This window comes from Taudactylus pleione, unplaced genomic scaffold, assembly GCF_031769625.1.
Source record: "Taudactylus pleione unplaced genomic scaffold, aTauple2 ptg000454l, whole genome shotgun sequence".
NCBI classification, from domain to species: Eukaryota; Metazoa; Chordata; class Amphibia; order Anura; family Myobatrachidae; genus Taudactylus; species Taudactylus pleione.
Genome location: NW_028284856.1, coordinates 17,496,295 through 17,522,491, shown reverse-complemented (window position 1 = coordinate 17,522,491; position 26,197 = coordinate 17,496,295). Strand labels below are relative to the sequence as shown.

The 26,197-nt window shown below is 43.0% G+C and overlaps 1 protein-coding gene across 1 annotated transcript in view; it reads left to right on the top strand.

Annotated features, from left to right (window-relative positions):
• The window catches only part of CSGALNACT1 (chondroitin sulfate N-acetylgalactosaminyltransferase 1), a 126,673-nt gene that overhangs the window by 90,660 nt on the left and 9,816 nt on the right, over positions 1–26,197 (top strand). The window contains exon 5 of the mRNA XM_088448275.1: positions 3,299–3,393. Within this exon, the coding sequence (XP_088304401.1) occupies positions 3,299–3,393 (95 nt within the window). The remainder of the gene's footprint in view (positions 1–3,298; positions 3,394–26,197) is intronic.

Below are 26,197 nucleotides of genomic sequence, written 5' to 3'. Positions count from 1 at the left end.
TGTTTTACACCGCGTCATGTCATGTTTTACACCGCATCATGTCATGCTTTACACTGTGTCATGTCATGTTTTACACAGTGTCATTTCATGTTTTACACTGTGTCATGTCATGTTTTACACCTCGTCATGTTTTACACTGCGTCATGTCATGCTTTACACCGCGACATGTCATGTTTTACACCGCGTCATGTTTTACACTGCGTCATGTCATGCTTTACACTGCATCATGTCATGTTTTACACAGCGTCATGTCATGTTTTACACCGCGTCATGTTTTACACTGCGTCATGTCATGCTTTACACTGCGTCATTTCATGTTTTACACTGCGTCATGTCATGCTTTACACCGCGTCATGTCATGTTTTACACCGCGTCATGTCATGTTTTACACCGCATCATGTCATGCTTTACACTGTGTCATGTCATGTTTTACACCTCGTCATGTCATGTTTTACACCGCGTCATGTTTTACACTGCGTCATGTCATGATTTACACTGCATCATTTCATGTTTTACACCGCGTCATGTTTAACACCGCGTCATGTCATGTTTTACACCGCGTCATGTCATGTTTTACACCGCGTCATGTCATGTTTTACACCGCATCATGTCATGCTTTACACTGTGTCATGTCATGTTTTACACCGTGTCATGTCATGTTTTACACCGCGTCATGTTTTACACTGCGTCATGTCATGTTTTACAACGGGTCATGTTTTACACTGCGTCATGTCATGTTTTACACTGCGTCATTTCATGTTTTACACCGCGTCATGTCATGTTTTACACCTCGTAATGTTTTACACTGCGTCATGTCATGCTTTACACCGCGACATGTCATGTTTTACACCACGTCATGTTTTACACTGCGTCATGTCATGTTTTACACCGCGTCATGTTTTACACTGCGCCATGTCATGTTTTACACAGCGTCATGTCATGTTTTACACCTCGTCATGTTTTACACTGCGTCATGTCATGCTTTACACTGCATCATGTCATGTTTTACACAGCGTCATGTCATGTTTTACACCGCGTCATGTTTTACACAGCGTCATGTCATGTTTTACACCACGTCATGTTTTACACTGCGTCATGTCATGCTTTACACCGCGTCATGTTTTACACTGCATCATGTCATGCTTTACACCGCATCATGTCATGTTTTACACGGCGTCATTTCATGTTTTACACCGCGTCATGTCATGTTTTACACAGCGTCATGTTTTACACTGCGTCATGTCATGCTTTACACCGCGACATGTCATGTTTTACACCGCGTCATGTCATGTTTTACACCGCATCATGTCATGCTTTACACTGTCATGTTTTACACCGCGTCATGTCATGTTTTACACCGCGTCATGTTTTACACTGCGTCATGTCATGTTTTACACCGAGTCATGTTTTACACTGCGTCATGTCATGCTTTACACTGCGTCATTTCATGTTTTACACCGCGTCATGTCATGTTTAACACCGCAACATGTTTTACACCGCGTCATGTCATGTTTTATATCAGGTCATGTTTTACACCGCGACATGTCATGTTTTACACCGCGTCATGTTTTACACTGCATCATGTCATGCTTTACACTGCGTCATTTCATGTTTTACACTGCGTCATGTCATGCTTTACACCGCGTCATGTCATGTTTTACACCGCATCATGTCATGTTTTACACCGCATCATGTCATGCTTTACACTGTGTCATGTCATGTTTTACACCGTGTCATGTCATGTTTTACACCGCGTCATGTTTTACACTGCGTCATGTCATGTTTTACACCGGGTCATGTTTTACACTGCGTCATGTCATGTTTTACACTGCGTCATTTCATGTTTTACACCGCGTCATGTCATGTTTTACACCTCGTCATGTTTTACACTGCATCATGTCATGCTTTACACCGCGACATGTCATGTTTTACACCGCGTCATGTCATGTTTTACACCGCGTCATGTTTTACACTGCGCCATGTCATGTTTTACACAGCGTCATGTCATGTTTTACACCTCGTCATGTCATGCTTTACACCGCGTCATGTCATGTTTTACACCGCGTCATGTCATGTTTTACACCGCGTCATGTCATGCTTTACACCGCGTCATGTCATGTTTTACACCGCGTCATGTCATGTTTTACACCGCATCATGTCATGCTTTGCACTGTGTCATGTCATGTTTTACACCTCGTCATGTCATGTTTTACACCGCGTCATGTTTTACACTGCGTCATATCATGCTTTACACCGCGTCATGTCATGTTTTACACCGCGTCATGTTTATAGCCAGCTCTAAATGAGGACCATGTATTGAGTTATAAAACCATTCTTTGCTCTGTGGAAGTGATCCATTACATTTTATTTTCCAGATATATGGAAAATAAAATTCTTTGTTTATTGCTGGACCTGTATTTAGTTTTCAGTGACACTTGTTGCTCATCACTTATTGAAACTCTTCTTTAGTTTTCTTTGATATTGTTTCACCAGCTTTAATGAATTCCTCCATTCTGAGTTGGACGCAACGTGGCTGTGTTGGCGTGATGCTGTGGCTGCAAATTTGACTACCTTATGCTAATGCAAGCTTCTTTAAGGCTAGTAAGAGAATCCTGGCTGCGTTAAGCGGGAAGCTGATTTTTCCATCCACAGCCTCCGCCGTTGTCAGTAGTACGGAGCCCATGCTAGGTGCAAGAGAACCATCTGACATAGGCTTCCCGTCTCTGTATGCAGGCCTCACATTAACACGGGACTCTAGCTACGGGACTCTAGCTACACGCCCATCACACTCCCACATGACAGAACAGTTCTGTGCAATCGCACTGTCGCCTCACAGTTCCTTCCCTGCACTGTCGCCTCACAGTTCCCTCCCTGAAACGCCCATTTCATTCAGAGAGGGATCCGGTCAGAGATGCACATAAAGCATTAATTGGCTTCATTAACGTGCTGTATGCTAACACTCGCTGTTTGCATAAGTGAAAGATACTCATGCACCCCAGCATCAGTCCCTAAGTTTGGTCTTTCTCCGTGGAGAAAAGTATCTGGATGAGCATACAGTAGATGCACATTGCACATATCTCGCTTATTCTATAGGAATATGTAATTATTTTACCAGTGATCACAATGAGCATTCAGCTGTGTGTGAGTTGCACGTTTTTAAGTTATATCATATTTACCATGATCTTTTCTTGCTTTCTTTTTTTTTAATCCAAGACAATGCAATGTTTGTAGCTAGTATTGCTGGCCTGAGAAATCCATGGTAAGTGAACTCAAATGTTTGCATATTGTCTCCCTTTAGGGAAAAGAGTCTTCTATCCAGTTCTTTTCAGCCAGTATAATCCTGCTATAATTTATGGACATCATGATCTAATTCCTTCTGTTGACCAGCAATTGGTAAGTAACATACAGACAATGGAAGGTCAGTTCAGATTGTGACAGGGGCGTTTGGGGAGCCAGCCGTATGCAGCAGCCCCCACCATGCAGCAGGTACCTGTTGCTTGCAGCACCATCTTTCTGGTTGTGTCTTCAGAAAGATGGAGCAGATGATAGCATTATAGATACACATCTAGACTGCGTCTCATCATCTCACCTTATAGGGTAGGCAGTTGGCTTATCTTGTGCTCAGGGCTGCCAAGAGAAATCCTGGGCCCCGGTACAGCAAGTTCCCGGGGCCCCCCAGCCATACACAGCATGTGACATTTTCGCCATCTATTGGAGAGGGATACAGAGCAAGATCTTAATAACCACAGCACATAGCAGCCTGATTAGTGTTTAAGCTAGACCACAGGTAGGGCAGGGCGCTGAGGGTGCAGGGAGTCTCTTAAAACCGGGTAGCCTACCGGGAACACTACTGGATACTGCTGTGCTGTGCATCTCAGCTGTCAATGGTTGTAGAGCGCATCCCCCCAAGACTCAATTATTTTTTGAAAGTGGGTCCTCCACTGTAATTCATAAGTAGGATCACTATATATATATATATATAGATATATATATATATAAACACATTTATACATATTCATATATATATATATACAAATAGTAGAGTGTGTATGTGTATATCTATATATATATATATATATAAACACATTATACATATTCATATATATAATACTATTTATATATACATATGTATATATATATGTGTGTATATATATATATATATATATATATATATAAATAGTAGTAGTATAAACAGTATATATATGTATATATATATATATATATTGTATAAACACAAGGATTGATGTATGTATTAAAAATATACAAACTACAGCCCAATAAAAAAAGCCCAATTTATGGGGGTGTCTCTTTGTCCTCACTCTCTACCTGCCTAACTTCCTTTATTCCCCCTTTCACTAACCTAAATATTTCAGTGTATGCACAGCCTTATCTGCCTATATTGCTTTTCTCCCTTTACACCAGCCTCCATATTTTTACCTCCTCCCTCTTTTCATACCTCATTCCCTTGCCAGTCTTCAGCTGGGTACACACTTGCTGATGTGTGTACCCAGTGAAGCGACGCCCGACCACGCAATATATATATGGCGGTCGATACATACTGCACGATGCGGTGACCGAATGCCCGATATGCCGGGCACCGGCTCCATCCACTATGCCAGCGTCGGCACCTGGGTCGATCGATTGGCCCTACATGCAGGCCGATGGAATGACCCCAATGGACAGCACATGGGAGTGCGCAGGGTCGTGCATAGCGGTTACACACTGGCCGATGTGGACAATATGTCGGCCCGATCAGCAGACCCTCCAACATGACCCATTCCATTAGGTACAAAATGTATACTCCTGGACTTTCTTCTTAATTGATGATTGCAGCCACCTGTGGTGAAACACCCTTCTCATCAATTAACTAGCTCAACACAGGTGACTTACAATCATACATTAGGTGGGAAGCCCAGGAGCAGAGCATTTTGTATCTGATGGGAGGGGTCATGTTGGAGAGTAAGGATCAGCAGGATCGGGTGACATATCATCTAGTGTATACCCACCTTTCCTTTACCTGACTCCCCATTCTTCTCACCCTCTTTATTACCTCCTTCATTCCTGTGACCTGTCTAATTCTATTATCCCCTCACTTTAACAGCCTCAGTAATTTTAACTCGCCCCCATGTACCTGCCTCATTTCCATCATCTATTTTACCTCTCCCTCTTGCCTGCACCCGCCAACTTCACCCTGTCCACTGGCTACAGCCCTCTATTCCCCAGACACAGCCTCACCCCTCCCTAAGTCACTACTGGTGTAAAAACACACACACACATACACTTACCTCCAGGGGCGCCTCGGCAATGCACACAAAAAAACGAGCCCAAAAACAAGCTACCTTAAAAAAAGAAGCCCAAAAACAAGCAACAAGCAACCATGAAAAAAAGAAGCACAATTCCGCTTGTTATAAGCGGACTTGCCAACTATGCAGCCTATCTGTCTCTTCTAGTCCCCACCCACCGCCTGGAGCCTGGTGAGATGATGACGTCATTATCTCGCGAGGCTTCGTCTCTCTTCAACAACAGGCTCAGAGTCAGGAGTCGTCAGGCTCAGAGTTAGCTCCGCAGCGGCTGGGAGTTAGATAGTAGTATCACACAGACAAGAGTCCGGGGTGAGCAAGACACCCACACTTCCCCCACCCGAGCTGCCGCCCACCGCCGCAAACGGTTAATAAAGGTTGTTTTATTTATTTTAGTGAAGGTTAAGAAAAAAAAAAAAGCTAACTGCTACTGGTGTGTGCTGTGGCCCGAGCCCCCTGGCATGGCCGGGCCCGGGTAATCAGTACCCGCTCTCCCCCCTCTCGGCGCCCCAAGTTGTACTACCGTCCTAGACAAGTCAAACAATAAAATATTTCAAGTGTATTTACTGGATATTAGATTTAGGAAAGTCCTAACATCTTTTTTTCAGAGAGTAGTACACAACCTTGGTTTTGTCTATGGTCTAGAAGCTAGAAGCAAATCATATAACTAGACTTATACAATGCGTTGTGTCCAAATAGAAGAAAGTCCCAAATCATTTTTGGCTATGGACATCAAGGCTATTTTATTGTGCCACAAATAGCTGATCCATATATAATAATCAGATTGTATTAAACAAAACAGTTCTCACACTATGCTGGACTCAAGGGCTGTGACTGAAAGCTAGGGGACAACGGTGTTAAAATGGCAGCCTGTCTATAATATTTTGTGTACAATTGATGTGTGTGATCTAGTGTTTTAGTGCTATTGTTTCATATTTGATGTGTTTTATATTATGCCGTGTAGGAAAATGGGCCTGATTCAGAGATGTAAGTTGATCCGAGGATGAACACACACCTCCTATGGTTAGGGGGCTGCTGCGCAGGACCTATTGTGCACATGTGCAAAATAGGTCCTGCAACCTAGCTCGCAGACCCCCCAAGCCACAGCATGATTGAAATGCTGCGGTGTGTAGGGGGGTGGTGCAGGGGCGTGCCTGGTTTCCGTTTCCGGAAACGAGGCGTGTCTCCTCCATTTTCCAGGAGGGACAATACCAGGCTTTGCGTCGGCAAACACAGATTTCTGGGCTCTTGCGTGACCAGGCACCAGCGAGGCTACGGAAGCTTCAGCTTCCACAGACTGACCAAAGGAGCGATCATCAGTCGCGAAGGTGATCATTATTACATGCTCCATGTAACAGTACCACGTCGTTCATTGTATTGTCCCATCTGCCGTGCAGAGCAGCGATATACACACTATCAATGGTGTATCTATAATGGGTGCAGTGTGTGCGGGGCACACGGGCCCCCGGGTCCAGGGGGCCCTGCACCGCACACTCTGCACCCATATTATTTTAAACTCACCTGTCCGTGGTCCCTTGTCGGGTGTCAGCGCTGTCCAGTAACACCGGAAAATGGCTGCACGGCCATTTTTCCGGTGTTCTGTGCAGTAGACTCTGGGAACACTCTAGTGCTCAGAGTCTACTGGGGCATGCACAGAATGCCGGAAAATGACTGTCGCGGCCATTTTTCCGGCGTTCTGCGCATGCGCAGTAGACTCCGGGCACACTCTAGTGTGAGGAGGGGACCCCGCACGGGGAGTGCACACGGGCCCCCTCCTCTCTTAAGATGCCCCTGCACACTATACATTCTGTACAATATACATTGTTCCAAACCGCGTTGGAATCTATATCACAGCTTGAGACCTAGCTGGGTAACCACAATAGCGCACCTCGAGTAGCCTGTAGAAAACATAGATACTGTATGATGTGTTAGAGTGAGAAATTAGCAGGAACCTAGAACTCTCTTTTTCCCTAGCATGTTTACAGTAATCAGGTTTTGGGTTGATGATTGTGGAAATTCAACATGTTTAAAATCCCTGACTCGCTGAATTTGGGTCAGGATTGGGGAATCCAGAATTTTCAACGTGTTGAATATTCCAGAATCCCAAGCCCCCAGCCCCGACATCAGCAGAACGGGGAATTGCAGCAATCCATCACAGATGTACAGTATGGGGATTTCCTGCCAACCACAAATGCAGCAAAATGTATCCAGGCCATACTTGCCAACTCTCACTCATTGTCATGGAGACTCCCTGAAATAGCAGCAATCTCCCTGACTCCCTGAAGAGTCTAGCAATCCCCTGATTGCACCTTACCCCCATTATGTAGCTGTTATTTAAAAATAAAAAAATCAGAGATATATACATTCAAATTGGTTAATTAGTATAATTTCCCTGCATTGGTTAAATGGCACAATGATCCGTTGGGCTACATGCATTTTCTGAAAAGTATCAGTGTGTTTTCATCAACAAATAGATTTTACTAACTGCTTTGGGCTCATTTACAATTGGATTAAAGTCTATTTTATGACACGTCTCTCAGATGTAGCAGTACACGTCCACTTTACTGCCGCGCTCATAGGTGTTGCTTTCACAATCTCCCTAACATGCTTTTTTAAAAGTAGGAAAGTATGATCCAGACAGATGACAGTTTGACCAAGAAAATAAAAATTCTCCTTCATCCACTAGGGGACACTGGAGCCTCAGTACAATGGGGTATAGAAGTGGGTTAACCGGGAGCTGGCACCTTTAATAAAAAAAACTTTCCTGCTATTTAAAGCTCTATTGATTAGAGCTGCTTAGGGTGCACAGTTTATCGCCCTCTCTGTCCCCCTCTTCTACTGTGTAGTCTCTGTGTCTGTACTGCTCACCTACTGTGTGTGTGTGGTGTGTGTGACAGAGTGCTGCAGCATGGCTTCCAAGGGATCTAAAGCTGCACAAAAATCCTTCTCCTGCAAAAAATGTGCAGAGAAGTTCACACAAGAACAGTCTAACTCTTCTCTGCTGTGTGATAAGTGTGTGTCTCAGCCGCAGGCTGCTGACACACCATCCCAACCATTATGGTCTGATCAAATAACATCTGTTATGTCAAAACTGTCTGCAGAGCTTGAAGCAGCTCACAGAGACAGAGAGGTGATCAGACAGAGATCACCTGAACCAGATTGGGCACATTCTTTAGCCAGATCGGTGGAGGGACTTACTAAGGTTATGTCCCAGGCCCCTCCTGCAGCCTCGTCATATAATGTCCCTAATAAGAGACTGATTCAGAATTCCTCACATTGGGATGATTCGGATGACGAAGAGGAGCAGGAGCCAGAAGAGGGCGAGGTTCAAGTAGAGGTTCAGTTTCCTGATGAGTCAGAACCTATATCTCAGGGCGTAGATGCATTAATCACTGCAGTACGCCAGGCCTTACAAGACTCAGAGGTGACTTCTAAACCATCTATTTTTGGTAAGAGATTTAGACAGGCTGTCACTTTTCCAGCATCGGAGGAGTTGGATGATATCCTAACCTCAGCGTGGAAACACCCTGATAAGAAGTTTCAAATATCAATGAAACTTTTGTCTTATTATCCATTTCCACCAGATAGTAGGAAATTATGCAAAACTCCCCCAGCAGTAGACCCCTCAGTGTCCCGTCTTTCTAAAAAGACAGTGCTCCCTGTGCCTGGGGCTGTTTCCTTAAAGGAGTCCTCTGACAGAAAGCTGGAAAACACGCTAAAATCCATATATACAGTGGCAGGAGTATCACTGCGTCCAGCACTGGTTAGCTGTTGGGTAAATAAGGCGGTAGAAGCCTGGGCTAAACAGCTTGCAGAAGGTCTCAAGATCGGAACGCAGACTGAAGATCTCATTCAGCTGGCCAAACAGATTGCAGAATCTGCCGCTTTCCTTGGGGAAGCTTCTAAGGACATATGTGGTCTTTCTGCTAGATCTTCGGCTTTAGCTATATCAGCCAGATGAGCCCTTTGGCTACGTCAATAGCACGCAGATGCAGAGTCTAAGAGAGCAGTTGAAGCTCTTCCCTTTACCGGGGACGTTCTTTTCGGGACGGAGTTAGATAAGTGGATCTCACAGGCTACAGGTGGGAAATCCACTTACCTACCATCTGCGGCTCCTCCCCCTAGATGACCTACAGCAGGACCCTCCTTTCGGTCCTTTTGTGCCCCTGGTAGGTTTAGAGGACGCTCCAGAGTAGCTCCGGCCTTCTCCCGTGGGTCTAGAGGCCGCGGTAGAACTGCGACATCCTCTACATCCAGGTCCCAGCAGGACAAAGCAGCAGCAAAACCCTCAGCATGACTCTCTCCCTTCTCAGTTGGGGGATCACAGGGTGGGAGCTCGTCTCATACACTTCAGGGAAGTGTGGATCAAGTCTTGCCAGAACGCCTGGGTCAGGGACATCATTACCCACAGTCTGAAGTTGGACTTCAGAATAGAACCGCCTTCTCATTTTTTAACAACCGGTTTACCACTGGCATCAGAAAAGCGAGTGGTTATTCTAGAAGCAATGCAGAAGCTGTTATTGTCCCAGGTGGTAGTGAATGTTTCAACCCATCAGAGAGGTCAGGGTTTTTATTCCAGCTTGTTTGTGGTGCCCAAGCTGGACGGCTCAATGAGACCCATTCTCAATCTCAGGGATCTAAACCCTTATCTTCGAACCTTCAGGTTCAAGATGGAGTCTCTCCAATCTGTTATAGCAGGACTCGAGAAGGACGAGTTTCTTGTGTCCCTAGACATAAAGGATGCCTATCTTCACATCCCCATCTGGCCTCCTCATCAGGCATTTCTTCGATTAGCGGTCCTAGACTCGCATTTGCAATTTCAGGCCCTACTTTTCGGTCTTTCGTCGGCACCAAGAGTGTTCACAAAGGTCATGGCTGTCATGATTGCCCTGCTGCGGCTTCAGGGGGTAGTCATTGTCCCATACTTAGACGACCTCCTGATCAAAGCCCCATCAGTAGCTCGATTGTTCATAGACATTCAATTAACCCAGAATATTCTCTTGCGACACTGGTGGATTCTAAATTTCCAAAAATCCTCCCTGACTCCGATACAATGTCTGTTATTCCTGGGCATGATACTGGACACAGTGGAACAAAAGGTATTTCTGCCTCAGGACAAGGTCTCCTCCATTCAAAACATGGTGCGCCTGATTTTGCGGCATCGCAGAGTGTCAGTACATCTCTGTATCCGCCTGCTAGGGAAGATGGTGGCGACCTTCGAGGCGATTCAATATGCGAGATTTCATGCCCGCCCCTTCTTTCTCAGTGGTTAGGATCCCACCTCCTTCTCCATCAATGAGTCCTCTTGTCTCCCCAGACGCGAACATCTCTCATTTGGTGGTTGAATCCCTCGCACCTGCTGACAGGACGACGGTTCGCAGTATGGGATTGGATTCTCCTCACCACAGACGCAAGTCTAACAGGGTGGGGTGCAGTGACCCAGGGAAAACATTTTCAGGGGCACTGGACTCAGAGGGAGGCAGGTCTGCCCATAAATATTCTAGAGTTAAGAGCAGTATTTTATGCTCTCCAGCTGGCGCATCCTCTGTTGCAGGGTCAGGCAATCCGAGTATAGTCGGACAATGCCACAGCGGTCGCTTATATAAACAGACAAGGCGGCACCAAAAGCAGAGCCGCCATGAGGGAAGTGAGCAGAATCCTGCTTTGGGAAGAGGAATTTGCAGTGGCGATCTCTGCTATCTTCATCCCAGGAGTGGAAAACTGGGAGGCCGATTATCTTAGTCGGCAGGACATTCATCCGGGGAATGGACGCTCAATCCTCAGGTATTTCACCAACTAACTCTCAGGTGGGGTCGTCCACAGGCCAATCTCATGGCATCGAGGATGAACCACAAATTACCAATTTACTGTTCCCGGACCAGGAAACTGGTTAACCGGTTAACCCACTTCTATACCCCATTGTACTGAGGCTCCAGTGTCCCCTGTGGAATCGGAGAAAGGGATTTATCGGTAAGTACCAAAATCCTAAATATCAGACTATAAATTACTCCCAGCAAACATGCATACATGCAGGGGCATCATGTTGGAGAGAGAAAAAGGAGCCACTAATCTGTAGGAATGAAAGTGTATTTATGTTAAATTGTCATCTCCCATTAGCCAGGTCTCCAATGGCTGCTATATGCAATTATTTTCCCTGGGATCTCCTCCACCTCTCTTACAACCTTGGATGAAAATGACTCCCCTCCCCCTCTCCATAATAATTATTTAGTATAGAACCAGTAGCGCCCTGCATGTAGCAGCCCCCGGGGAAAATAACCTATATGATAATGCAGCTTTACACAGTGGGAAAGTCTCCTCCTGTGTACTGTATATGGGTCTGTATATGTGTACTGTATAACTCTAAAATGACATTAATAAAATAGAAAAACTTAATAATAAAAGGAGACGATCTTAAATGGTACTTGTACTACATGACAAAACGGATCCAGAAAGACTGCAACAGAACAAGTACAGCTTAGAGGTACTATATAAAAGTAAAAGAAAAGGGCACATTTTCACATTGAAGGCATGAAGACTGTGTAAGGTAGTCGGTATTAATGAACAGAAGTAAAAGAATTATTACAACATCACCAGAATAACAAATGAACTACAGAAAATAAACAATAAACTATTCACAAAAGGTAAAACAAAAAGAATAAAAAACAGAAAAATGCAACTGCAGACAGCCAAGACAGACAGTGCAAGAGGAGGTATAAAATTTGCTCCAAACATTGTTCGGGCGCTAATGGATCCCCCGGAGCTATCCAATTAGCCCGAAGTCCATACTTCTTTATAAGAAGTCTATACAGACTAGTCTGATTAGTATATAAAAGAAACTGCTGGAAGAACGGGCTGCTGATATAATGACTCCCAATTAGGGACCAATAGCAAGGTGATCCAAATACAGACCAGTCCGGAGGCTGTAATGAAGTCAACTCGTGACCGCCTTCACCTTTCCCCGCATTAATCCAAGTCCCTAATTGGGAGTCATTATATCAGCAGCCCATTCTTCGAAGTCTATGGAGCCCAGCGAGTACTTCATTGTTACAAAACCTGGAGGTCACTACACCAGCAGCCTCTTTTGTATTATACGGAGTTCATTAGGCGCCTTATCACTATAAGACCTAGAGGTCGGAGACGGTGGATTAAGACTTTAATATGTGGATAATGGTCCGGTGAGATTTTTGTGTCTTTTGGACAGATTGCTTTATATATACTGTATGTGGTTCTTACTAGGGAATTTTTATTTGCAATAGAAATCCAGCAATTTATTTTTTATACTAATCAGACTAGTCTGTATAGACTTCATATAAAGAAGTAGCTTTTAGTATGTTTCATTGTAACATTGTTGTACTTGTTAAATACCTTATACAGAACGATTTTTTTTATATACATTTGGTGTCTTGACTACTCTGTCATGTCCAGTTATTAAATAATTAATTATCTACTCAGGATATTAGTATTAGCGCAACATCAATACCATTTTTTCTAATTGGATACTGCCCTTGGCGTACAGAACAGACAGGGTCCAAGAAACATTCTGTAATGATGTCAGAGTCTACAATCGATGAGACTGTAACACAGGATTCTGGGCACAGGGAATACAGAGACTTTTCTGGATAGGTGCCACAGTGATCCAGCAAGGAAGGTTTGCTAACTTGAGCATACAGTAGAAAGGAAAGCAGACAAGAAACAGGTGTAGCAGTTACTCAAAAGATACAATGAATTACCATTGACATCTGCTGGTTAAACCAAATAACTGCACATTTGCAAAGTTTCCAGAAATAGTGCTTCCAGCAGATAAATATGACATAATCAAATTGTAAGAAACTCCAAATGTGTCTGTGTCAGTAGATTAAAGACGATCATATGTAGATGTCTGAATAAATCAGGAAAACAATTGGGATTATTAATAATACATTTTGGAATTTTTTTATCTGAAATTGTGAACTTGAAGTGCGTTTATTCTAATCATGCAAAAAGGTTAGTAATTTTCATTAAAATGTAACATAATTTTATAATGTGTCAAAGCCGTTATTTCCTCCTAATCTGAACATTTTTCAAAAATATGAGTTAAAAAAAAAAATAATAATAATCAGACTCTTTAAAAAAAAATGCCATTGCAGTGCGTGCGCCATTGTTGAAAAAATTTATCTATTCATGTTTAAAGCCAATTATTTGATCTAAAACATGTAAGTTTGGGTTTAGTCTCTTGTTGCTGTGGCATTAGTTAGCCACTCACACTATAGTGAAAGCAAATAATATTTCAACGTCTAGAGAATAAATTACCAACATGTACAGTCATGCATTGCTATCAAGCGACCATGCTCAGAAATGATTATTATACAGTTATATATAAACCTGACTGCATAGTTAGAGCATTTGCCTACTTCAGCTACTATCTGTCAGAGCATATCTAGAGCTGGATCTATTAGGTGTCACACAATGTTGCTGCCTCCGACTGACAGACTGTTGCTGTTGCCAATGGGGGCACAGGTCAGCACAGTGAGGGAGTACAGGTGCCCATAGTATACCAGTACATCATAAATACTGCATTGCAGGCCAGTGTGATTTGAGGACCCCTTTCATAAGCCCTTTACATATCCTGTTTTACGCTTGAGACTTTACCCTGCATTTGAAATATGTTTATGGACCAAATTATGTATTTCTAATTATAGTGAGTGTAAATTTTGGAAAAGAAATGAATTCCCATGCGGTAATGTATACACAGTCTTATCATTCATGCATGCACCTAGTACAGTATATTACATCAGAGCAGACTGCTTTATGGGCAGATTTCCAGGTCATTTAAATGAATGCAGGAAAGAGCTTGTGTCATTCCCCTCCCTCAGAGTGTCTGTCAGGATCGCTCATTTCATCTTTTACATTTCAATATTAGCATGTCTGTAATACACTTTACATGTGACATTTACACATATCTTTAGAGTTTAATAGTCTCTTATTTAGAGTAAATCATTAATTGGAAATTGACTAGGATGAGGAAAGGTAACACTATCTGCCCAGCACACACACAGCATACACCATTATTTATTTATAGAGCTTTGAAGTAGAACAATTTTGTTGTCTGTACAACTAATATTAATAACATCAATCTCCTTCTCCCTACAGTAGTTATAGACACAGCATCAATAGCGGCTCGATCAGTGGTTATGAATAATAATGTGATATTGTGTAAAAGAGAATTAAACAGAAGTCCAACTGGCTTGTGAAACATGGATATATGGGGTTGTATTCAAACCTGATGGCGCTTCACTTTGAGCAGCAAAGGTAGTAAGATGATAAGTCACCAACTTATGGTAGATGATATAAAGGAAAAACAAACAACCTCTCTTGCGCTCCAAACGTGTTCAACTTCAATTGTATATGGCAGTTTTTCTCCAATGATGGGACCGCTCACATATGTACATAAAAAACATAAAAGAATTCCACATTAGTGTAATACTGTAAATGGTAAAAGTTAAATTCTTGTAAAAGGTGCTGAGAATGAAAATAAGTGTATGGAAAATCCTCTCCACAAGAGTGACACTTCTGAGAAACTCCACAGAAGATCTTCAAATCCTCTCCACCCAAAGGCATAGCTAGCACTCTCACAGTGATCCAACAATATGTTATAAGGAGTGGTAAGTTACTTTGGATTACCATTTATTTATTATTCCACACATATCATCAAGTAATTTATGGTATATGAAGATATATGTATTATTGTGATTTGGATATTGAAAGTTTTTATTCATGTTCTAGTTCATTTATACTGACACTCTGCTTGAAAAAGATGCCGGAGTGCGTCGAAACGCGTAGAAAGGAGTGTCGCACATTGGTTTGGTGCACGGCCAGTACACATATATTATACTGAATTTACCATCTTCAGTGTAACTCCATCTTTATGGTACGGCTGTCTACAAACCTTTGTTTTATTTTATTTTGTATGTTCTAATAAATCCATCTTCAGTCTATACTACAAGTGTATTCTCTCTTGAGAATCTTTTGGAAATTATCTATCCACTCTATTGATGGATACATGGGGACTAAAGAAACTGCTATGTGTTTTGCACCAACCTATTTGAAGTAAGCATTCATGTAAGAACCCACTACGTCTTGTATTCTTCACCAATCTGGTGTTTTTGGGATTTGAACATTTTCTTTGGAGTTTCTCAGAAGTGTCACTCTTGTGGAGAGGATTTTCCATACACTTATTTCCATTCTCAGCACCTTTTACAAGAATTGAACTTTTACCATTTACAGTATTACACTAATGTGGCATTCTGTTATGTGTTTTTATGTACATATGTGAGCGGTCCCATCATTGGTGAAAAACTGCCATGTACAATTAAAGTTGAACACATTTGGAGCGCAAGAGAGGTGGCTTGTGAAACAGTTACTAGTAGCTACAGAGACCATACAGACTTCATGGCATTTAAAATCAATTGTATTAGAAATCTGTCATGTCGTCTATAAGCACAAACTATTGTACAGTGCATCTCTTTCTAAATCTAAGGGCTCATTCTTTGGTCATTGAAATATTGGGAGACGGAGTTGTGTAGCTGTGAGAAGAACTTACAAAACTGCTCCTATGAATCAGTAATAGCGAACCTGATATTCTGCAAGGACCACATAGCGCTAACCTTCTAAAGGGCCGCTTATTACCCATAATATCAGTAATAAGTTATGACAATAAAAGAAAGCGACACCTATTTGTAATAACATATCAGTGTGAAGCATTACAACAACACATAATACAGTATTCATATGTGGTTAGCATTTTGAACATTTACATATTTGCAAAATCATCATCATATAGAATTAGCATTTAGTATGGGTTTTTACAGGTTCCCTAAATTACAAGCTAAAATGCAAGTTGATCCAGTTCAATAAGCATCTATGCACTGACGTTGGTGAACTTGTGTTAGCTCCTGATTGGCTGAGTGCGTCTTGATCCCTCTCACTGATTTCTGTATAACAGTCCACGATGGCATGTCCTGCAAAATTATCCCGTCATCAACGCATCTTACTGCCACAATACAGATGGGACAGACCAGTAGAGGAGAACCCTGCCTTATGCAGAGTCTGCATAATGTGTTATTTGAATTATTTGCATGGCTGTTGTGGTCTATTTGCATTATTTGGTACTTGCATTCAGTCCATAGCATTAAATAAGATTCCCATTAGATTTTTTTTTTTAAATTGGAAGACAGATGGTTGTATTTACAGTAATCCCCATTTTAAGCTTTTTTGAACTTAAGCGCTTTTTTAGTTTATCCCATTTACCTGTTTTGCACTTTAAAAATGATTTGTTAAGCTCTTGTTGGACGTGCATACTATTGTACTGCTGGGGCAGAATTTCATTTTGTGACGGTGGCTGGTGACATGGACGGAGATGTGTGACAGATCTTATATGAAGCAGACAGACGGTTTCTAGTATAGGAGCAGTGTAAGTGAATGCTGGCAGATATGAGAAGTGGAGATAAAGTAGATATATTTATACTTAGAGAAAATGCGGAAAAAAAAACCTTTTACTGCATTTCCAACAGTTTCCCGGGAATTTGATTTGCAGTTTATTCTTATGGGAAATCAGCTGTAATTGGTGCTTTTTTGATTAGCACTCCAGTTTTTAAGAATTAATTAACAGCGCTAAATGGGTTATTGCTGTATTTGATCTTAATTGGTACTTTTATTTTGTATCTGCATCTGTTTATAATTGTGTTTATATGTTAAATGAGCCTTATTATAATTTATCAATAACACTGTCCACACACACACTGTCTTTTATATGAGATTTCATTAAAGCACTATACTGTTTACAAATTGTACACCTTCATGGGTGCGGAGAGGGGGGAAGGTGCAGGTATTAATTACCCGGGCCGTTCTTACCTGCCAGCAGCAACAGCCTCTCTTCCCTGGACTCTCGGAGTGTGTGGTTTATTGTGCGGCATTAAACTGCTCCCAACTCCGAGTATAGAGACGTCAAGTGTAGTCAGCTTATAGGGTTGAAGAGGGTTTGCCGGCAAACTGACACACACTTGTGGGAGTCACTATACCGCTAAGTGATCCAGTGTGCTGCTCGTGTCCTTGTTTTCCACCTACGCATTTCACCATTGCATTGGCTTCGTCCGGTTTTTGGAAGCATTGTTCCAAAAATCAGAATGACCAAGTGGAGACATCATAAAAGAAGGGTTTGAGAGGACTATGCACCTTTAATTATTCCATGATGAAGCCCACACACGTGATAAATGGGTAGGAAGTACACAAGCAGTAACACTGTTCACTAACAGCTACACTGCCACTGAGCACACCTGGTACTTGATGAGTATTTCACACTATTTGGGCTATCATACTACAGCAGGAAGATATAGTATCACAATACTGTACAGTGCCACTTTACCGGAACTTATCCTTAACATTCTTTGGACATTTATGTTGCATGCTGTAAGTACCATTATTTCATACTGTTTCTCTCAATATTTTTATTCCTGTTTACAATATATATAACCTTTTACTCCTATTAATAAATTATGTTTCACTAATCTCTGGTATATTACCCCTTCATTATTCTTATACTGCTGTTCCTCTGCCTACATGACGTGCAGGGGGGAGCCAGGCATACTTTGTGGCACCACTCATACTGCTTTTTTCATTTTTTTCTAGGCGGCATGGTCATGCCTCCACAGTTAGGCCATGCCCCCCCCTACCCCGCTCTCTACACCCCTAGGCACTATAACTTTAGAACTTCCTAAGAGCAGTAAAACCATATAACCTGTCGTATACCAGGCACATATGCTGCTATTATACTCTAGGATAAACCTGTGCATGCATTACTGTTTCCTCCTGTCATATAGCTGCTGCATATACTTCCCTGGCAGAGCTGGACAAATCTCACTCCACATACTGTGCAAAATGCATCATTTATTAATGATTTTTTTTTCACCTGCGTATTTTATGTAAAGTGCGTCCAACTCTTTATCAGTTACTAAATGTCAGATGTGCATAGGAAAAACATCTTTCCACATGATCATAATTTTATCTTAAATGACTTATCCGACGCTCTTGAAAACCTTTGCATATGTATGTGTGAGTGATGCTTGTGTCTTTATCTAAGTTGTATTTGAGGGTTTGCATTCCTTCAAATACTCATTGTTGCTTCATAGCATGACCATGACCCCAGGGAAAGTGCTTAGCACTTTAAGGGTTAAGCTTCCTCCCCAGCTACAGAGAAATAATTTCATTGGCGCATGTATTGGAAGCAACAGCCTTTGCTACGTGTGACTGCATAATACCTACACTACCAGTTTCCTGCCAATCAGTACAGTCCTGCTGAGATGGGACACTCGGGAGCTATGCACTACTAGGGTTGCTGTGTTACACCATTTAGCTAAAAGAATGTGCTCCATTTGAATAGTCCGTTGTAATGATGGTAATATTGGTGAACGTTAGCAAATTATGGTAGTGTGATAAACTGTAGAAAGGTAAATAAGGGACTCGTTTAAAATATGTTGGTAGCGGTTTGCAATTTATTTCCCAAGTTGTAAAAATTGCTTAAAATTATTGGGCATGATTCAGAGTTGCACGCAATGACGATGTGCGCTAAAATGCCTACAAACTCCTATGGCGTATGCTTTACACAGAGTGTACGCACAAATGCGCTGTTGCTATTGAGAAGCATGGTATCGTAAATGTATTTTAAAAGTGCTGGGCATTCCTGGCAGGTGGCTAAACAGACGTATGAAGATAGTCCATCTTGTGGTCGTGTTATGGGAGTGTCGCTGAGAGCAGTTGCAGACACAGAGGTGTAATGCCTATTAATACGTGTTAAACTGCCCTCTCCATACCCCGCCAATTAACAATAAAACGAATTAACATGCCACAATAATACAACCCCCACAGTTACCCTGGCACCTGGTCCAGTCCCGGTGGTGCCGACAGGGTTGGACTGGCCCAGAGGGGGACAGGTGAAATCCCCGGTGGGCCACACTGCCTGTGGGCCCACCTCCCCTCCTCTAGGTGTCAGGATTTAGACCTCAAATTATAGGTTGTTACTTTATTAGACAGTCAGTTACCTGGTAGAGCAGGACCACTGATCAACTTGGGGCAGAGTTGCCTACCTTTTCAGATCTCTTCCCGGGAGAAGCCCGGGTAAGAGAAGCAGGAGGGGGGTGATGGGGGCAGGGCCTGACGGCGTCATTAAGCCCCGCCCCCTCATGGTAAAATTGCTGCGATAGGCTAGAATTTGCATAGGGGGCGGGGCCAAATAACATGATTCATGTACATGATTCATGTACAATCATGTTTTAAGCCCCACCCCCTACACGGAGACCCGCGAATGCCGCGGGTATTCTCCTCATTCTGCCCACTTCACTAGGAAGTGGGCAGAATGTGGGAGAAATGCCTACCCTTCCGGGGGTGCGGGGGGTTACCCGAAAAATCGGGAGCCTCCCGCGAAAACTGGGAGGGTAGGCATGTATGACTTGGGGGCTTGGTTCCCTTCTATAGAAACTACACCAAGATTTGCCTAATGGTTAGCCAAGCATCTGTGGTGGCTGGCCACACCCCCTCTGGTGGATGAAGACATCATTACCACTGATTCCACCTGTGGGCCCCTCATTGCTCAGTCCGACACTGGGTGCCGATGTCATGACGATGCACAGTGCTGCACCAGCCCTTCCCTGTCTTCTTCTGCTGCCAAGGAGAAAACCGCCTCACTGTCACAGGCTCGGTTAGAGAGCATTTACAGACAGCAGCAGCCCCACCTCTGTCCCTACAGACACAAGACAACCTGGCTGTGGCACCCTCACCACACAGTTTAACTGTGTGGTGACCCAGAAATATGAATGCACCGGGCCCCAAGATTTCTGTTGCTGACCCTTTAAAAAGTAGAATTTGTTCAGAAATGAGTCATTCCACAAACACTATAATCTATTTAAAAAAACTATTAGTTTTTAATTCAGGTAAATTTATGCTATTCAGGCATATTTATGCTGTTCAGGCAAATTTATGCTGTTCAGGCAAAATACTGCCGGCAGGCATTTTCCTCTGTCTATTTGAATATACAGTGAGTTTAATGGGCACAGAAAACATGTTGAAATGCACTATCCAAATTAATGAATAGGAAAAGCTCAACCAATCACAAGCATTGTTTACATGTTGATTATTTGTGACTGGCTGAGCAGTTGCTGGCCCTCAACTACATTAATGAATGTGAAGATAATGGCAGAGGTATGACTTCCAGTATACCCAAGTTGATAGCTCATGCTTGTGTACTTTCACAATTCAACAGCAATTGCTAGTGCTTGTAATTCCACAAGCATCATCATGTCCAAGCTGCAAATTGCTAGAACTTGTAGTTCCACAATACAGTGTAATATTATTAATATTTTACTTTTTAAAGGTGCATTTCACCATTAATTTCAACTGGTAACGTGTATATATATATATATATATATGGCTTTCCTGCACCCATTGACACCCATTGTCCATGAAATAAATGGCAATTATAGCTAATATCACTGATTTTCAGACAGTCATGTTTACGGGTCCATTTTTCTTTTAGTATATACGTGGGGGTAAAGAAATTATCGCATAATCACTAACTCTATAGATAATAGTCTATAAAATATACAGTTCAGGTGAGCACAATGCATCCATATGGAGGTGCACAGTAGAAGGAGCAATGTTGCATTCCTGTAATTATCAGTGATATATGCAGCAGCTGCAGTAGTTCTCTGCAAATGCTGAACAAATTACATTAGCGAGGTGTCATCTATTTTTAGAGGTTTAGTGATTATAAATAAATAGCAAATGCTGGGGACTTAAGTGAAGAATCTTGTGTGAATTATGTGCAGTACACCGATCAGCCGTATCATCGCTGGCAGGTGAAGTGAATAACATTGATTATCATGTTCTAATGGCACCTGTCAAGGGGTGGGATATATTGGGCAGCAAGTGAACACTCAGTTCTTGTAGTTGATGTGTTGGAAGCAGGAAAATTGGACAAGTGTAAGGATCTGAGTGAATTTGACAAATGGTGATGGCTAGAAGACTGGGTCAGGGCATTTCCAATATGACAGATCTAGTGGGGTGTTCCCAGTATGCAGTGGTTAGTGATTACCAAAAGTGGTCCAAGGAAGAACACTGGTAAACCAGCGACAGGGTCATGGGTGCCCAAGGTTCATTGATGCGCGTGGGGAGTGAAGGGTAGCCTGTCTGGTCCTATACCACAGAAGAGCTACAGTAGCACAAATTGGTGAAAAAGTTAATGCTGGTTATGATAGAAAGGTGTTAGTACACACAGTGCATTACAGCTTGCTGCATATGGGGCTATGTAGCCACATACTGATTAGGGTGCCCAAGCTGACCTCTGTCCACCACCAAAAGCGCCTACAATGGGCATGTGAGCGTCGGAACTGGACCATAAAACAGTGGATGAAGATGGCCTGGTCTGATAAATCATGTTTTCTTTACATCATGTGGATGGCCATGTGTGTGTGCATCGTTTACCTGGGGAAGCCTTGCACCAGAATGCACTATGGGAAGAAGGCAACGGAGGCAGCGTGATGCTGGGAAAACTTGGATCCTTTCATTCAAGTGGTTGTTACTTTGACACGTTCCACCTACCTAAACATTGTTGCAGACCAAGGGCTTGATTCAGATTTGTACACAAATGCCGGTACTTAGGCAGATTGAGAGATTGTTTTCGCGATTACACTCGCACAGAGGACTCATTCGCAAAGTGAGTGACAGATAGTCAGCATTTGGGGGAGGTAACGTGGTGGCTAGAGAAACACAGGCGTGTCGTGACCGTTTAAACACTGTTTTCTGGGTGTGCATAAATTAGCCAATGTGAGAGCCTTCTGCGTGTCTGATGACCTGCTGTGTCTGCGACTTACTCAGAAGACTGGTGGCCACCTGATATGCATTCCATGTTTCCGTTTTTGTGCGTGAGTGGCAGATGTGAGATGCTTTTAGTGGGCGTCTCTATGCACTGGACGGAAAGTGAATCATTACCATATTTTCAGAATTGCGATCCGTGAGAGATCGCAATTGCGATTGCATTAGCGTCCACATCTGAATCAGGCCCCAAGTACACCCCTTTATAGAATGGTTTGAGGAACATGATAAAGAGTACATTCTGATTGAGCATCTGTAGGTTGTGCTGGAAAAACAAGTCCGAGCCATGGAGCTCCCAGCTCACAACTTACAGGACTTAAAGGATCTGCTGCTAATGTTGGTGCCATGTGCCACAGAACACTTTCAGAGGTCTTGTGGAGTCCATGCCTCATTCGTTCAGAGCTGTTTTGGCAGCACAAGGGGGACCTTCACAATATTAGGCAGGTGGTTTTAATGCTATGGCTGATCAGTGTATGTGGTTGGCCTTATTTGGGCTCTGTTTGTTGGCAAGAGATCATGTCACAATCCCGATAGTCGGGATGACTGCGTTTAGAATGCCGGTGTCGGAATCCCGAGACCTGTCCGAATCCCAACACCGGCAGTACTGGGATTAGGGGGAGGGTTAGGGTTTGGGTTAGGGGGTTAGGATTAGGCACTAGGGGGAGGGATAGGTTTAGGGTACGGCAAAGGGGAGGTTAGGTTTAGGCACTAGAGGGGAGGTTAATGTCACGGCTGCTGACACTTGAGACTCCTGGAAGGAGTCAGGCTTACTGGGCACTATAAACTGAGGTGGTTTTAGGAATGACCTTTTCATGAAATCTCAGTAACACGGAATAAAAGTAAATAGAATTTATTCACAGGCAAAATATATAGCAACGTTTCACATAAAGTCTCAACAACACAGAAGTTCAGAAATGCAGTAGTCAATATAGGAGTAAACCCCCATATGTAAATAAAGTCTCTGATACTAATGTGGTAGGGAACCCCGAGTCCAATATGAGGCTAAGACCTCAGGATGGCATAAAGGACGTTACTAGGGTTGAGCCCTGTAATGTGATGAAAATCCAGAACAGGGTTGAGCCCTGCAAGGTAGTGAAGATCCGGAACAGGGTTGAGCCCTGAGACATGGTGAAAATCTGAGACAGGGTTGAGCCCTGTGATGTAAAGCAGGGTTGAGCCCTGTGATGCAGTGAAGATCCGTGACAGGGTTGAACCCTGCAATGCAGTGAAGATCTGGAGCAGGGTTGAGCCCTGTGATGTAATAAAGATCCGGAGCAGGGTTGAGCCCTGTGATGTAGTGAAGATCCGGCACAGGGTTGAGCCCTGCGATGCGGTGAAGGTCTCTAGCACGGTTGAGCCCTGCAGCGCGACGAGAACCCGGAGCGGGGTTGAGCCCTGTGATGTAGTGAGGGTCCGAAGCAGGGTTGAGCCCTGCGGTGTGACGGGGATCCGGAGCGGGGTTGAGCCCTGCGATGCACGAAGGGTCCAGCGATGAAACTGTAATGGTGCAGTTGACAACTGTACTAAAGGTGAGTTCAATGTCCACGGAAGTAGAAGACAACAGGCAGAGTAAATAATCCAGCAGGGGATGCAACCACAGCAATGGAGCAGAATAACAATACTTAGGCAATGGCAATGCTGAGCTCTGTAGTGCGGCTGGTAACCAGTATCAGAAGTTTAACCGGAACACAGGCAGAGATATAGCAAAGTCCACAGCAAACCACAGGCACAGCAGGGATCTGGCAAGAGTCCAAGAAAGACCTGAAAAGTAACGTTGCACAGACACAGTAACAGGCTTTATACTAGAGGTCTGTAATCCATAGGAAGTTCAGAACACGTGACCCAAATGGAATCAGGTTTGAAATAATAAGCAATCAGAAATCCCGCAACCTGACGTCACCTTTGAGACATATGATCATTTTAACTCTCTATCCCCTGTATGTGAAGAACGCCGGCAACCAGGATAGCTCCTCCAACGACCACAATGGAACTTTGGCAAATGTAGTTTATCTTTACGTACTGAAATAGTCACAGTCCTGACAGTTAGATTTAGGCACCAGGACGGGGGGGGAGGGTTAGGATACTGACCGACAATTGTCGTTATCCTAACCTTGATGGGATGCCGGCGTTAGGATGAGCACTGGCATCCCGTACCCAACCCGTTGGCAGTATTCACTATTTTAATACTGATAACATCAGTGTTGTAATCTGCTTCTAAATGAATTTCAATTCAAAGTGTACCATGCAAAAGAAATATGCAGAGTAATCTGATACTTCATATACCTATGAAACCATGTTTATTTGAATAGTTATATGAATCAATAAGTGAGAAGGCATGAAAGTAACAGAAAAAGCAATAACTAGCTAAATACTTCCATTACCCAGTTACTGTGAGTTATTTATGTGTTTAAAGTTTGACCTTGCTTTTCATAGATGTATAAGTGGCTAATATTGTTCTCTGGCTTCTCCATTAGCTTTCTATCACGGCACTAATAACAATTACAGTAATTGCATTGTAAATCCTTTCAACAAATTTCCTCCCACTGAGGGTGATAAATGTAGCTGTTAATAGTGGAATGAAGAGGTTAGGGCAAAAATGGAATCATTAAGTGAACTATTCTAGTCCTTATGCTGTGTTCTGAAAGAGATCTGTGGTTTTGTTTCAAGTAGTTTAGCTGAGATAATTTACACCTGTGGGTGTCCTGAATTGCAGTATGGCCATATTCAATGCTTTATTGTCTTGGCATCATACCATATTATGCTCACCTGATCGATTTTGTTCATTAGTCCATATTTACTCATGAAAATGGCCCAAAGATTCCGTGTTCACAGACCATTGTGTGGTGTGACGTACTTGCCTTGTGCACTTATACTATGCATTTCATCATGGAACACTCTTAATATAAAGGTCGTCTAAGACAAGTGGCTGACTACAAAAAGTGTTTGTTGCTTTTGGCAAATAACACGTAAAAATAATTAAATGTTTTAGAGAGTTTGTGAAATAGTTTTTTGGGGTTTTTTTTGAGAAAACAATGTACAAGTGTCTTGTGTTAATAACATGGTCAGAACAAGAAATTACTTCTATGTACCCTGTGCAGTATATTTCATAGCTAGTGATCACAATAAATATGTCTTGTACATTAAAAGTTCTTATATAAAGTGGCTTTGTAGGCATTCTTGAGCTATGCTGCCTCCCACCCAACAGGCTGCAAAGCATAGGTAATTTACTGGGTGGATAACTGCTCCGTCACCTGCAGGTGGCATGCATTGTTTTTCTTAAACTCTTGTCACGAATTCTGCTTGTTCCCAAATACATCAATCTTTAACCGTGGATTGCGATTATGGTCACATCAGCACTGCCGTTTACGCAGCCTGTGAAGATTATTGTGGCCTGTACGCCATCTCAAGATGGCATACAGTAACACCATCAAGTTCCGAAAAAAAAATGCTTTTTCAGAAATTGATGAATAGTCCTGACACTTAATTTATACAAAAGTATGTGAAAGTGTTAATTTTCACCTGCTTTTGTATAAATTAAATGATGATCAATAGGCCCCATTGTGTTATGTCCTAGTTGTAGGGAAAGAGCATGAAAAAGCATGTATGGGGCTGTAATATGAGTTTCACATGGGGATGGGTATGGGATGTCGGTGTTTGGGATGTCGGCGTTCAAAATCTTGACACCGGCATCGCGTCAGGGTTAGGATACCGACACCTTTTGGTCTATATACTAACCCTCCCCCTCTCGCTACCCTAAGCCTCCCTTTCCGGTGCTTGACCCTAACCTCCCCCCTAGTGCCTAAACCTCCCACACCCTAAAACTAACCTCCCCCCCTTAGTGCCCAACCCACCCCCTAGTGCATAACCCTTGCCCTAACCCAGCTACTTACCTTCGGGGTAACAGCGGTCGGGGGTGCCGGCACACGGGAGACATTAAAGAGTGACTCATGGGATGTACTGTAACGTGATAGGGAGGAAGATGACCAGGAGAGGTTGGA